Consider the following 14,834-nt stretch of genomic DNA (forward strand, 5'->3'; position numbering starts at 1 on the left):
ATCAAGACTTCACATATACTTTTATCGATACAACAATTGTTTGGAGAGCTAGTGATGAGACCGCGCATATTGCAGCTGCTCCAAGTCCTTACAGAAACTCCTTCACTTGCAATCAGTTCAAACTTAACACAACCATGATTATCTGATTTCCAAAGAGTTGCTCGAATAAAACATGTAGAGCCAGTTTAGGCAAAACAACAATATACTAAATTTGAAAAATTCATCTGTACAAAAGCTATCCCATAGAACCTCGGATGGCATTATACCCAAGTAGAGAATTTGACCATTCAATGTGCACGAACTATTGAAGGTTTACTGTAGTGGGGGCATGAATTGATGCCAAAACAAAGCCAACCCAGTATTCCAGAAAATGAATAGTTATTACGAATCAAAGGCAGTACATACGACTTTACACAGCATGTGTTCTGGTCACCAGGGGGCATTTCTCCAGATAGTAACTTGAAAGACTTAGTTGTGTATATACATGGGTCGGGAGTGACAAGGAATACAAACCGACTAACTCTCAGCCTTTTCTACCACTGTTAAGTATTCTATGCAGATGGAAACCTTCACCTTGATCCCCATTCAAAGACCTCTTCTCCAAGAAGCAAGCATTTAGCTGCCTGAGTAGCCTCTCAAGACATGAATGTAAGCAATCTTTTGAATCTTTCACGCTTGGGTTCATTGATAAAATCATTGCATTGACAGCATCAGCCACAACTTCTCGCTGTGAATCTCCTAGAAGATACCCAACAGAGGATTTTTGTGGTTGTTCATATGCAAGCAGAGCAGCACAATCCTATAATGGATAGGGAAAGAGAAACAGTATTAATAAATATATTTGCTGAGGATAAGATTATAGATGCTAAAACACATAATAAGGATTGCTTAAACATTCTCTGCATTGTAAAATTAACGCATCTTATGGTAAGAGTAACTATTGAGTTCTCTAATCCAGATAAGTAGACGGTGCTGGCCAGCACAAAGCAAGGAGAAAACCCAAAGATGCTATGACAGAAATGTCACTGCTGTACATGTTTTGAAATTTAGATGTGTAAATGTGTCATCTCCTGGTGTTATATACAAATTATATGGGAGGAGAAAATAGTAGAATTCATTAGCTCAGTACTGTAATGACCTGTTTTATTGTAAATAGGAAAAACTGTATAAGGACTTTTTTTGCAATGTCCAACACTATGTTAGTGATAGGCTGCTCATACTAGTACGATGCTAATCAGTAAACACAGCCACAAAAGGGTTAATAGAATTTCCTTCAGTACCTTGACCAAGTCATCATAGTCTCCCAACTTGTAGAATTTTTCAAATTCAGTCCTTCCATATAACACAGCTTCTTCAAGCTTTCCAGCCTACAGATAGAACATAGCACTTCAAATTGTTTGCTAATTTATATGACTACACGGCACCATAAAACACTAATGAAATACATATTCTGAAGACAAGCATATATGTATCTCCAAAGAAATGAATATTTTGGCGCTTCCGTTGACATTGGTTAGATGCATCCTTGAATTATCGTATTCCTACACTCATTCTGGTATTGTATAAGAATGTAATTTGTTGGCTTGCCTTCAGAAGAGACGCACTACTCCGGTAGGCCTTACCAATTAGATCACTAACAGAACATCTAATTCTCCTTCAACACAAATAGGGTTTAAATCGGACGGCCCAAACTGTATTATCTAGATATTATCCATTTGCCAAATAACCAGTCAAAATAATACATTCTGATAAGGTAAAGCACCAGATAGGAAGCAAACTAGCTATATCACATGAACTGCTTACAAATTGCATAGCACGTCTACCTTTTTCTTTGGATTGTTCATAATGAGTTCTTACTTGCATATAGAAATTTTCTTTTGTTGGCCCGTTGACCCCCCTTTTGCCACATACCTGAGTTTTCTTCTTTTGCATGCACCACTATTTCTACGTCTACTTAAAGCTTTTGTGACCTGCCTAGTCATTAGCATGAGCCTAAGTTCTTCTCAATGTCATTTTAAACCAATTTTTTCACCACCAAGTTGAAAAAATTAAACCATTTGCTATGGGATAATGCAATTTTTTGTCCTGCAGCATCATCTCTTCATATCATTGAATCATTTTTTACAAGTTTTATACATAGAAAGAAACATGAAGCAGCAGAAGCATGTGTACAAACAACTTACCCGTACTAGCTCAATAAAATTTTGACAGTGAAGCAAAAAGCATATAGCTGATGTGCCATCCTAAAGAGCATAGAACAGCTTATCAGGAAAGGAAAGGTGAGTAAAAAAGAAACAAATTCTTTTGTCTGTAATAAAAAAGAAACAAATTCTTCGCCACATTGTCGACAAAAGAATGGCATTCGAGTTCATCAAAACTCAAGGTAAATAGCAAGCAAATTTCAACTTATTGAAAAGTAGTGTAGTTCAAAGGTGAAGTTCAAGAAATAATATGGAGATATAAACAAAAAAATGTCATCCTCCATATGTACATCTTAAATATATTCACAATGTTAGAAAAGAATAGGTTATCGTCAAGCATATATATCTATTAAACTAATGTCAAGAAATGAAAAACCTAAGTCCTAAGGTAAAAAAACAAAAAACAAAGTTAAGAGTAGAAAATAAAAGTAGAGTGTTGATAATTAAAACTGCAAAGTTTTACATGAATTGACATCAAGTAAGGAAGTTCCACAGCATCTTTGTGCAAAAAGGTAAAGGGAGGTGAATGAAGTTACAATCATATGATGTTCCACAATATCGACTAACAGAAAAATTACCTGAACTATCTGAGGATACCACTCTCTAAGTTTCGTAAAGGCATCACCAATTTCACCACTTCGAATTAGCTGTTTAAACAAAAAATACATTCCTGTAAGTATCATTTCTATGTCAGCAAAATGACAACAACGTAGACCAAGGTAGGAGGGTTAAAAGGACGTCAGAAAGCACCACATTATTTTTTTCCTTTGGACTGTGCGTGGGGAGGAGAGTTAATTACATTGTTTTGTGCAGATCTGAAAATAATTGAACCAAAAGTCCAAAACTAGTATTTAGCAAGACGAGAACAGCATTGGATGGTAGAAAGTAACTGGCTGTTCATCAACTAACCCGTCCGGCAAAACGGAAGTTTTGGATACTAGATCTGGCCAGAGACTATATTCATGTGTTAACTTTGCGTTGTCAAAGAGAAAACACTCCAACATGAGAAGAATAACCAAAAGGTAACAGTCTTAGGAACCTTCTTTTTATCTGGTAACCCCCACCCCCCAAACCCAAGGAATCCAACAGTGTCCTTTCCCGCTATACTCCCTAGGTAATTCAAACAGCCAACTTATGGTCGGAAGTGTAGGGTTTTCGCCACTAATCTATTCCTTCACTTGTAAATAGCCATAAAAATCTAGCGTACCAAAGCTACCATTTACTGATAAGCTTGCATCTTTTTTTCTTTTCCTATTTTCTTCCACCTTATAAATTTTTTTTCTTACGAGGAAGCAGTTGAAAGAAGAGACCATCTAGAATATCATCCAAAAATTAAAGTAATGTTCCGTCAAGACATGAAGATTAAAGGATCTTAATACGAATCTTAAAGAGAGAAAGGAAGCTGCTTGTGCGAAGGGAATTATCCTTAATAATACCACTAAGAGACAAGTAACATGAAATCCCTTGAACAGTATCACACAAAGACAACCTTTAATAGAATTCCAAACTGAGAATTCACAACTGAAAAAACTAGCCACTGATATCACCTAATAAGATTATCTTCATCTTTCCTAATTCATTAGTTTACCACAGTACCGAAAGCTTATATAATACTTCTCTTATTCACTTCCTTCCAGACCCAGTAACTGTATTTCACCAGATGACTTTCTTCATCTTAACAAACTGTTCAGTTAGTTATTTCCATTTTCCATTTCCATCAAACATTGAAACTAGTTAAACACAACATAAGCAACAAGAAAAGGCAAATTTTGCATCCTTTTGAAGAATGCCCTTTTAAATCTTTCTTGGGACCAATGTAACAAAGGGAAAACGAGAGAAGAGTTAAACAATATCCAGCCCTTTGTGTTTGGTATGCATAACATAAAGGAGAAGATAATATACAACATAAAACGTCTTTCCAGCAGCCAACAGATCTTCTCTCACTCTCTCCAAACAAAGAGCAACTCTTACCTGTTTCGTTTTCTACCCATCCCAAATAGTAACTAATCCTACCCAATTTTTCTTTATCCTCTCTCTTTTCATTATCTCTTCCGTGGTTTTCTTTTACAAGGGTAAGGATCAGTAAAAGTGGAAATAAAAGAAGTAAAAGATGATCAATCAGCTAGTCTCAATCCAGTCACCGAAAAAAGGGAAAAGAAAGTGGTCCTGCAGGCACCGACAGCAATAAAAATCAAGTGACTACTGTCTCATGTGTATCTTTGCATCATACATTAACATCATCATGAAGGAAAAATAATGCTTCCACATTTCATACCTGACGAAGAACCTTTCTTTGATTTAATGAATACATATTCATGTCCTCTGTAAAGCCATTTTCTTGAATAAAGGAGATGGGTGGAAGAGTACTTTTACTTTCAATGTCAAACATTCTCAGCGTATCTTCATATCCATAATGTTGTAAATACGAGCGAACGATTCTGGAAGTTGAAAACCCGTCAAAAAGAAAAGAAGAAATGCATTTCTAACAGTAATGATTTGCAATGTGCACAAAGAGATTTACACTTGTAACCAAAGTGCTTTAATTACTCCTTTAATTCAACAGTCTAAAAACCTCCGCCGCTCCTTTTCTTCATGCTCGGAATTAAGATTCAGCAGAATATGGGGTGAAAATCACTCAAATCTAATTGATGAATAGCTGCACACTCCTGGGAATCCAAATCTCGAATATCTAAACTGCAAACCCATCCTGATATCTAGAAGATTCTCTCACGTAGCTCACGAAAGATATACTACTAGTCTACCACTATTTCTTTCATTATCTTTGATTTCGACTATCATGATAAAATATGATTTTGGTCTTTCATTTATCGAAGAATTCCACGTGCTGCCTGACTAAGCACAATTAAATCTTTAGTTCTATCATTTAAAATTTCCACAAATCTTTAGTTAAACCACGTGACTAGTCAAAAAGATCTCTTAAACCACGAATGTTTAACTTCTCTCTCTCAAAAATGCCAACCCTGCCCTAATACAATTTTGAATCTGAACTGATACATTGGTTTCTCTAAATCTTTACAAAGTGTATGAGATAATTAATTGCCTCACCACGCAACAAACAGCTGTTCCAGATAGATGCTCTAACAATAATGAACAGTGTCTTTTGAACATTTTTCTTGTCTTTTTTTGCTTTTTTTTTTGAAAAGGTAAGCAGTAACAGTTTCTTTTGAGCATTAACCTTTTATATAGTTTAGAGAAAATTACAAAATATTTATAGAAAAAAAAAATGGAACCTGCTATGAATTTTTGGGTATTTTAGTTGATGATGGAACCTACACGTCGCCATGTCTGAAACTCATTCAACCCCATATTCCTACCAAAACCTTATGGGAACCATCATTGGATATGTGACAGGGTAAAGATACAGTTGCCAAATACAGATGTTCCATTATAGATTCAATATGCATATATATACTCAGAAAAATATGTTTGTAGAGCAAATGAATCAACATTCTCCTTGTTCTTCCGTGTGTTTAAACCTCATTTTTCTACCCACCACTTCAGTTCTAAATTGAGACTATAAAAAAGATGCACTCCTTTATCTGGAAGAAAATAGATATAATAACTTCAATGTGCTTCATCACCGTCCTACTTCGTTACTCCATTCTAAAATGCCTTCCACTTTCTTAGATCAAAACTTCTTTCTCTTCACTGTTTATTACTTCCTGAATATTATACTAGGAAAAGAAAATGTAGGACTAGCTTTTTTCTTTTTAAGTTCTAAAATTAAGCCAAATATTAACTTTACTAATAGGACCACTTCTCTCTATTTAAAAACTATAATTTTAACTCCCAACCAAACAAAGGTGATAACAATAGAACAATGGGGGTACTTACCCATAACTGGCATTCTGAGGTATAGACAATTTTTCAATAGTTGAATGCTGCTTTGTCCTTTCCTGCGCTTCATATGCCTAACCAAAGAAGGCAAAAACCACAAGGGATTAATACTAATGTATGCTATCATGCTTTTTATCCACTTATTTTTCTATCAGATTGTCCATTTTTTAATTTCTATTTGGTGTAAAATGGCATGGGTAAATGATGTTGAACCCCTGCAACAGATGATAAAAACTTTTGTATAGCAAGGATTTTTTTTTTTTGGGGGGGTGGTGGTTCTTCTTTTCTCTTATATTTCTCTTTCCTTTTCTTCTTTTTTGGATGCAATCTCAGCACTTTCTTAGTGCTGTTTGTTTTGTGACATCAATAGTACTTATCATTAAAAAACAAAAGTTGCTGCAGACCATAATTTACCCCAAGGCAGAAAGGTGAGTGTACAAACATGCACTCGTCTTATCTAAGGCTGATAAAATAGTGGTAAAATCAGCATCTACTGTCTGTTTGAGATTATCTTGAAAACGGAAGCACATAGCATTACATGCATAATTAATAGGAGAGAAGACCAACCATAGCCCAACCAGGGAAGGTAAAACACACAGTTACATCTATTTTCTCCAGCTCATGGCACATGGTAAAGCAAAAGGAGAACTATTTAACTTAATAAACAAGAAGAACCTTTACCTTAATATCAAAAACAAATGGATCCTTCCCGAAGTTGATGGTAACCCTGTGATAGTTAAATTTACAAAGAACTGCAAGAAATCAGAAATGCTAAATTTGATGATGCATACTACTAAGTCAGAGTTTGGACAAACTAACCAAGGATCAATAAAGCTATTGCTGAGAGAATCAACTAGAACTAACTATAGAACTACAGATCTTTTTTTCTTTTTGACTAATCATATTTCATTATTACATGTATATCAAATGTAGTTTGGTAAAAGTATGCACTAAGCGATAAGACCGCACTCATAGAGAGTAATCTTGACGAATTTGTAAACAATCCGGAAGCACGACATTTGTAAAGATGAATTTGTAATCTATATGAGATAACAACAACAACAACAACAATAAACCCAGTTTGATCCCATAAATGGGGTCTGGGGAGGGTAGTGTGTACGCAGACCTTATCCCTACCTCATAGAGAGTAATCTTTATGAGATAAATAATAAATTAAAAACAAATACAAGGTACAGATAATAAGGCTATATCTACATACTCTTCATTTTGGCTGTGCACCGCAACTGTAGGAAATAGTGGCCCCTTTACATCCTTGAAAACTGTTCCTACAATAGTTCCATTTTTCCTGGCATTAAAAATATAAAGCACAACTTCCTGAGAATTTCGTATAGGAAAATATTTGAGTCAAAGCAGATATGCATTTGCTTTTGGAATAAAAGCGATAAGACCGCACTCATCCAGAAATTATAATGTAAACAGCAAGACTATTTCTATAGACTCAACAAAAATCATCCAGAAATCTAACATGAACATCTTTGTAGAAGAGGTAAAAAACAGATAAATTCTTACGTGAAAAATAGTTCTTGAGAAGCATAATTGATTCCACCGCCAACAGTATCACCTGTTGAGTAAGTCGGGCCAAATGCCTCTCCCTTTCCTTGTCCATGGTAAAGCAGTCCATCATCACCATGATATCCGTAACTGTTTGGATCCCAGCTGACAAACATAGAAAGATAAAAAATAGAGTGAGAATGAAAGACAATGATCGAACAACAAAATGCCACTCCTATGCAATTCTTCTCAGTCTATGTTACATAGACAAATAACCAAGGAGCCACAGATAAGACCAATAATGCTGTGTTAGGCTCCATTAGAATGTGTATAGATTCATTATACATGTCTAGTTAACTGAGTGAAAATAGTTCTAATCTTTACCACTCCATTTAATTTGGCAAAGAATTCACATAATAATGTGGAACATTCTTAATTTTTGTACAATAACTAAGAAACTTACCTTATTTCGTATGAGTCCTCTAGAAGTCTAGGTACTTTATCATCAATGTACTAAGACCGTTATCGCTTCTTTCTCGCAACTCATATGGTGTGAAAGCGAAAGAGTTAAAAGCTTGGCTATCTCACTCTTGTCAACTCTTCAACAGTAATTCTCATATCATAGCAATTCATTAAAACTCAATAATTGATCAGAATATTAGAATTATCAGCAAAGAACCAGGATTTTCTCCGACTTTATTAAAGGTAGCAAGAGTCAAAAGAAGCTGAAGTTTGGTCTATGTTCACTAGCAGTACAGTGCTTGCCTAGAGACGGAGCTGGATTTTGTGTTTAAGGGTTCTAGATTATAGAAAAGGCAGATTACTGATTTATGGATAAATTATTTACACGTATTAAGTGGATTTACTGCGTAGTAAGCACCACTGTAGCTCTGCCCCCGCTGCCTTCACTGGCATTAACCTTTCTTGGTAGCCTTTATTATGAAGCTAATTAGCCGTTGATGTACACTAATATATTTATGATCATAAAAATTCTTTTTAACTTTGGTTAAACATAAAGAGATTGCCACTAGATTGATCCTATATATTTTCAGGACAAGATTCAAGCTTTCACATTATAATTGAAATTGAAAATGAAATGTAAGAAACACCATGCAAGTAAAAAATAAAAAGATTTTATTAAAAAGTTTCAATTTCATAAAAGAGCAATTCAATACAAGAACAAGAAAATACCCAGGTTGGCGACGCAATTTAAAGCCAGGGGAAGTGAAACCAATGGAAATTTGGCCCTTAGCACCAGCATTCTTCACAGAAATCTCAAAGTAATAAACGAGGCGTTTACAAGGAGCGGGCCGATTAGCTTGAACAACTCCAACATCATGTCCATGAAGATTCACATTAGGGTAATGGACTGAAAGTTTATCAGGTCCAACAATCGAAAACCCACCGGAACTATTCAAAGTATCCAGCTCAGTAGGTAACTCTTCTTTTTCATCTTCTGATTCTTCTACTTCCATTAACTGAGTTTTTTCCGGTTCAGCGACTGATTCGGATTTAGCGGCGGCGGATTTGGATTTAAGTCGCCATTGATCCAAGAAGTAGGAACCGATTAGGTCTTGAGTTTCGGAATTGGTGTGAGAAAGAGACAGAGTTAAAGATGCATCCATGAATTTTCTGGGAAAATTCGAGAGAAAAGTGAAACCCTGAAAATGAATTAAATTGGAGAAGAAAGAAGAATTCGAGTAAACAGCAATTGGGATCGAACAAAAGGTTTTTCTTGAATTAAGAGGAAAGAGGAAAAAAGAAAGAGATTTTTAGGAAAAAAGAAAGAGATTTTTATCTTTCACCGCTGCAGAACTGACAAGTGAAAATTGATGGTTCGAATGAAACTGAATCAAATCGATAATTAATACTACTGTATAATCTAAACATTTTTTTTATATACATAATTTATTTACTTTTCACTTCCTCCTTGCGCATTGTATGATGTACTATTGATTACTATACCTAGCATCGGATCCTATCATGCTATGGGTAATGATGCTCTCTTTCTTATCTAGTTCTCTATTATTATTATTATTATTATTATTTTGGTTTACCTCCCATGGTTGGATATTTATATTAGGGCCCGACCAAATTTGAATTCGCGTCGAAACATTTTACATTGGGATAAAACGCTCTTTAACAAAGGTAATTTCATACTAAAACTCGAATTCAAGAAGCGTGATTAAGATTGAAGGAGTACTTACCAATTATCACTCAACCACAACCCTATTGGTTCTAGTTTTCTATTTTATAGTGCAAGTCTCTCACATAAGAAAGTTCTCGATAGTCAAAGGTCCGTTCATTTGGTTAATTCTCACCAAACATATATTGACATGTTAACTCTAGTGAATTAAATGTATACTTTAGTTGTAAACTAATTCTGGAAAAAAATAGAATAACATATAAACAGAAAATGTAAAAAAATAAAAGTAAATCCGAGCCCACTGAATTCGCAGTATTTTCTTAAGGAATTTAATCCCCTCCTAGTATCCAAGGTCATGGATTATTTCCTCCTATGATAGAACAAATAACACACTGGTATAGCGGTACTTCAAACCCTAGTGTTTCAGCGAACACAAAGTTCGGTAGCAAATTACATTTACTGTTGCTTTCTTTGAAGTTAAAACAATGCAGAAAAAGAAGGAGAAACTCAGAAATTCGTATAGAAAATCTGAGAGAATGAACTTGTATTTATAGCCAATGTTGGGCTGAAATTTGAAGAGGTGCAACTCTTCAGAATGAATGTTTATGCAAAACGGCCACAGCATAAATGTCATAACATAAATGGCTATTTACTCAACAATAAAGAGGAAAAATAAGAGGAAAAATTGAAGAGGATAGTTAATTTTCTGTTACCAAAACAGAAAACGGAAAAATGGAAACGGTTGGATTTTAATATTAATATTCTTAGATTTAATATTAATATTTTTTATTAAAATGGATATTTAATAATATTTCAATTAATATTTACTATTAACAATCAAATTTGGTCCAAAAAATTAATCAATCATTCATTTGACCAAATCCGAAGCCGAAGCCGAAGCCGAGCCGAGCGAGCGAGCAACGATGACGGCGCAAGGCTTGCCTTCTTCTCGACTCTTTAAGAGTTAGAAGAAGAGCAATTGCTTATATACCCATTAAAAACCTCTTCCTCTTCCAATATGGGACAATGTTCCTTCGTCAAGGAGGGAATCTCAAATGAAACTCAAATATTTCATTTTCCCTCCATTTCTCATTTACCCTCTTTTAAGCATTATTAATGCTTAAAACCCAACAATCCCCCATATGAATGGGGAATGGCTATATCACGGAAATATGCATGAAAAACTGTGTGATTCGCAAGCAAGGATTAATTGAATCTGGATAAGTAGGTTTCCTTTTGAACTTTCCGTAGTGAACTTATGTCGGATATACTCGGTCAATCGGTAGATTTGGCATCTTTGAACTGTCGAACTTTGGTGTATACCTAGACAACCATAAGTCACACAACCAACCCTTAACCGTCTTTGGTTCTCATTGTTGTGTTCGTTTCAGCCATGAACACCGTCTGGTTTCATAAGCGCATAGAGAACTGGCCTTGCAAAATTCTCCTTGAAGCGGCTAACACTTCACACTTACATAGGTGATTCCTAAACGTGTCATCTCGTAGATACCCTATTTAATATACCCCGTATCAAATTTAGAAATCATTAAAAGGCCTTAATATTTTATCCTTGGTACCGAACATTGTCTCATCACGAGAATGGACCAAAAGTTTAGTTAACAATGTTGGACCCTCATTAATGACTTTGTTTGATCTCCTTGAATCTAGATCTTGGGATTTCAAGTCTTCTAGGTAGAGTTACCGCCACTATGACTTGTTCTCGGCCACAGTCTCATTCCCCTTGATGATTTCTCAACTACCTCTCTAGTTAGGCATTTTGTAAGTGGATCCGACGTATTATCACTTGACTTTACATAGTCAATCACAATAATTCCTCCAGAGAGTAATTGTCTAAGGGTTTTATATCTTCGTCGTATATAACGAGATTTACCGCTATACATAACCCTCCCAACCTTCCAATTGCCGTTTGACTATCGCAATGTATGCATATTGGTGTTAACGGTTTGGGCCAAATGGAATGTCTTCCAAGAAATTTCGGATCCATTCATATTCTTCACCGACTTTATCTAAGGCTATGAACTCATCCTCCATTGTAGAGCGGGCAATACAAGTTTGTTTGGACAACTTCCAAGATACCGCTCCTCCACCAATAATGAATACATATTCACTTGTGGACTTGGAATCAATTGATCCGGTGATCCAATTTGCATCACAGTATCCCTCAATGACCACAGGATATTTACTGTAGTGCAAAGTAAAGTCCTGGGTATGTTCTAAATATCCCAAAACTCGTTTCATTGCCATCCAATGAGATTGACTTGGATTGTTCGTGTATCGACTCAATTTACTTATAGCACAAGCTATATCTGATCGTGTACAATTCATGATATACATTAAGCATCCCAACACACGAGCATAATCCAACTGTGACATGCTTTGGTCTTTGTTCTTTGCTAACGCAAGATTCATGTCAATTGGAGTCTTTGCAACTTTAAAGCCAGCTGCTTGAATTTTTCAAGTAATGTCTTAATATAATGAGATTGTGACAATGCCAGACCTTGAGAAGTTTTATGGATCTTAATTCCTAGAATTAAATCAGCAACTCCCAAGTCTTTCATATCAAATTTGCCAGTTAGCATACGTTTAGTCAAATTTATGTTGGCAATGTCATTACTCATTATCAGCATATCATCCACATATAATCAAACAGTGACTATGTGATTTGGAACATTTTTAATATACACACATTTATCACATTCATTTATCTTAAAACCATTTGATAATATTGTTTGGTTAAATTTCGTATGCCATTGTTTGGGTGCTTGTTTTAGTCCGTAAAGGAACTTAACAAGTCTGCAGACTTTCTTTTCTTTACCTGGAACCACAAACCCTTCAGGTTGTTCCATGTAAATTTCTTCTTTCAAATCTCCATTCAAGAAGGTCGTCTTAACGTCTATTTGATGGATTTCAAGACCATACATCGCAGCTAATGCTACTAACATCCGTATGGACGTAATTCTTGTAACTGAAAAGTATGTACCAAAGTAGTCAAGACCTTCTCGTTGTCTATACCCTTTGACTACCAGTCTTGCCTTAAATTCAATAGTGTCATCATCTTTCATTTTTCTCTTAAAAATCCATTTAGAACTCAAAGGTTTATTTCCAGGAGGAAGATCAACCAATTCACATGTATGGTTTTTCAATATGGATTCTATTTCACTATTGACTGCCTCTTTCCAAAATAATGATTCCGAAGAAGACATAACTTCTTTAAATGTTCGAGGCTCATTTTCCAACAAGAAATTCATAAAATATGGTCCAAATGAAGTAGACATTCTTTGACGTTGACTACGTCTTGGATCCTCCTGATTAAATGTACTTTCTTTTGTTTATTCCTGAAGTCGTTAGATCCTTCATCAATCGACTCACATTCTTTTTTATATGGATATATATTTTTAAGAACTCTGCATTATCTAATTCTATAACCGTATTATTATGAATGTCAGAATTTTCTGATTTATGAACCAGAAATCGATATTCTTTATTATTGGTCACATATCCTATGAAAACACAATCAACAATTTTCGGTCCTATTTTTACCCTTTAGGGTTTAGGAACTTGCACTTTTGCCAAACACCCCCACACTTTAAAATAATTCAAGTTGGGCTTCCTTCCTTTCCATTTTTCATATATAATGGATTGTGTTTTGCTATGGGGTACTCGAATTAGTATTCGGTTAGCCATAAGAACGACTTTCCTCTACAAGTTCTGTGACAAACCAGAACTTATCAATAATGCGTTCATCATCTCCTTTAATGAATGATTCTTTCTTTCTGCAATCCCATTGTATTAGGGCATGTAAGGGGCCGTTGTTTGATAAATAATTCCATATTCTAAACATATTTGTTCAAAAGGAGATTCATATTCACCACCCCTATCACTTCTTATCATTTTGATTTTCTTGTTAAGTTGCATTTCAACTTCATTTTTGTATTGCTTGAATGCGTCTATTGCTTCATCTTTACTATTAAATAAGTAAACATAGAAATATCGAGTACCGTCGTCAATAAAAGTTATAAAATACTTCTTTCCACGGCGAGATGGTATTGACTTAATGTCGCAAATATCTGTGTGAATTAAGTCTAAAGGATTTGAATTCCTTTAAACTGACTTATAAGGATGTTTAACATACTTAGATTCTACACATATTTGACATTTTGATTTGTCGCATTCAAATTTAGGCAATACTTCCAAGTTAATCATTTTTCGCAAGGTTTTATAATTGACATGACCCAAACGTATATGCCATAATTCGTTTGACTCAAGTAAGTAAGATGAAGCTGAAATTTTATTATTATTCTCAACAACCATTACATTCAGCTTAAAAAGGCCCTCAATGAGGTAACCTTTTCCTACAAACATTTCGTTCTTACTTATTATAACCTTATCGGATACAAAAACACATTTAAAACCATTTTTAACAAGTAGTCCAGCAGAGACTAAATTCTTCCTAATCTCGAGAACATGAAGGATGTTGTTCAAAGTCACCACCTTGCCAGAAGTCATCTTCAGAAAGATCTTCCCACATCTTTCAATCTTGGCGGTTGCAGAATTTTCCATAGAAAGAGTCTCTTCGGGTCCAACAGGAGCATATGTTGCAAAGGCTTCCCTAACAGCACAAACATGGCGAATGGCTCCAAAATCAATCCATCACTCCTTAGGATTTTCCACCAAGTTGCGTTCAGAAAGCATAACACACAAGTCATCAGCATCTTCATGCTTTTCAACCATGTTTGCTTGACCATTCTTCTTGTCTTTCTTCGGAGCACAACACTCCGTAGATTTGTGCCCAGCTTTCCTACAGTTGTAATAATTTCCGTTGAATCGCTTCTTGCTTGGGTTGCTTTTCGGTGCAGAAGCCTACTTCCTCTTTCTTTTATTTTGAGAAGTATCCTCAATAATATTTGCTCCCATTAATGTTGAGTTTCCACGGCATTTCTTTTCAGCAGCTTTGTTGTCCTCTTCGATTCTCAACCGAACAATGAGATCTTCAAGGAACATCTCCTAGTGTTTGTGTTTCAAGTAGTTTTTGAAGTCCTTCCACAAAGGAGGCAACTTCTCAATCATCGCTGTTGTGAGCACGTGATTTTTGCCCT

The 14,834-nt window shown here is 35.3% G+C and overlaps 1 protein-coding gene across 1 annotated transcript; it reads right to left on the bottom strand.

The window, feature by feature from the left end:
- Positions 1-293: 293 nt before the first annotated feature.
- On the bottom strand, positions 294-9,587 carry LOC107830623 (ran-binding protein M homolog). Its single transcript, XM_016658244.2, has 10 exons — positions 8,763-9,587; positions 7,590-7,736; positions 7,279-7,365; positions 6,741-6,786; positions 6,057-6,133; positions 4,477-4,639; positions 2,780-2,848; positions 2,184-2,243; positions 1,281-1,367; positions 294-799 (listed from the first exon to the last, which is right to left on the bottom strand). The coding sequence occupies exons 1-10, from the start codon at positions 9,194-9,196 to the stop codon at positions 524-526; spliced, it is 1,446 nt and encodes a 481-aa protein (XP_016513730.1). The 5' UTR covers positions 9,197-9,587; the 3' UTR covers positions 294-523.
- Positions 9,588-14,834: the final 5,247 nt, after the last annotated feature.

This window comes from Nicotiana tabacum, chromosome 10 (genome assembly GCF_000715075.1).
Source record: "Nicotiana tabacum cultivar K326 chromosome 10, ASM71507v2, whole genome shotgun sequence".
In the NCBI taxonomy this organism is placed as follows: Eukaryota; Viridiplantae; Streptophyta; class Magnoliopsida; order Solanales; family Solanaceae; genus Nicotiana; species Nicotiana tabacum.

What these genes read in the sequence shown, in the direction of transcription:
- LOC107830623 (XM_016658244.2), bottom strand. Translation starts at nt 9,196, where the DNA reads ATGGATGCATCTTTAACTCTGTCTCTTTCTCACACCAATTCCGAAACT. An exon ending in AAATTGCGTCGCCAACCTGG is followed by an intron (nt 7,737 to 8,762) that starts GTATTTTCTTGT and finishes TATGTTTGTCAG; the next exon opens with CTGGGATCCAAACAGTTACG. An exon ending in TCTCAAGAACTATTTTTCAC is followed by an intron (nt 7,366 to 7,589) that starts GTAAGAATTTAT and finishes TTTTAATGCCAG; the next exon opens with GAAAAATGGAACTATTGTAG.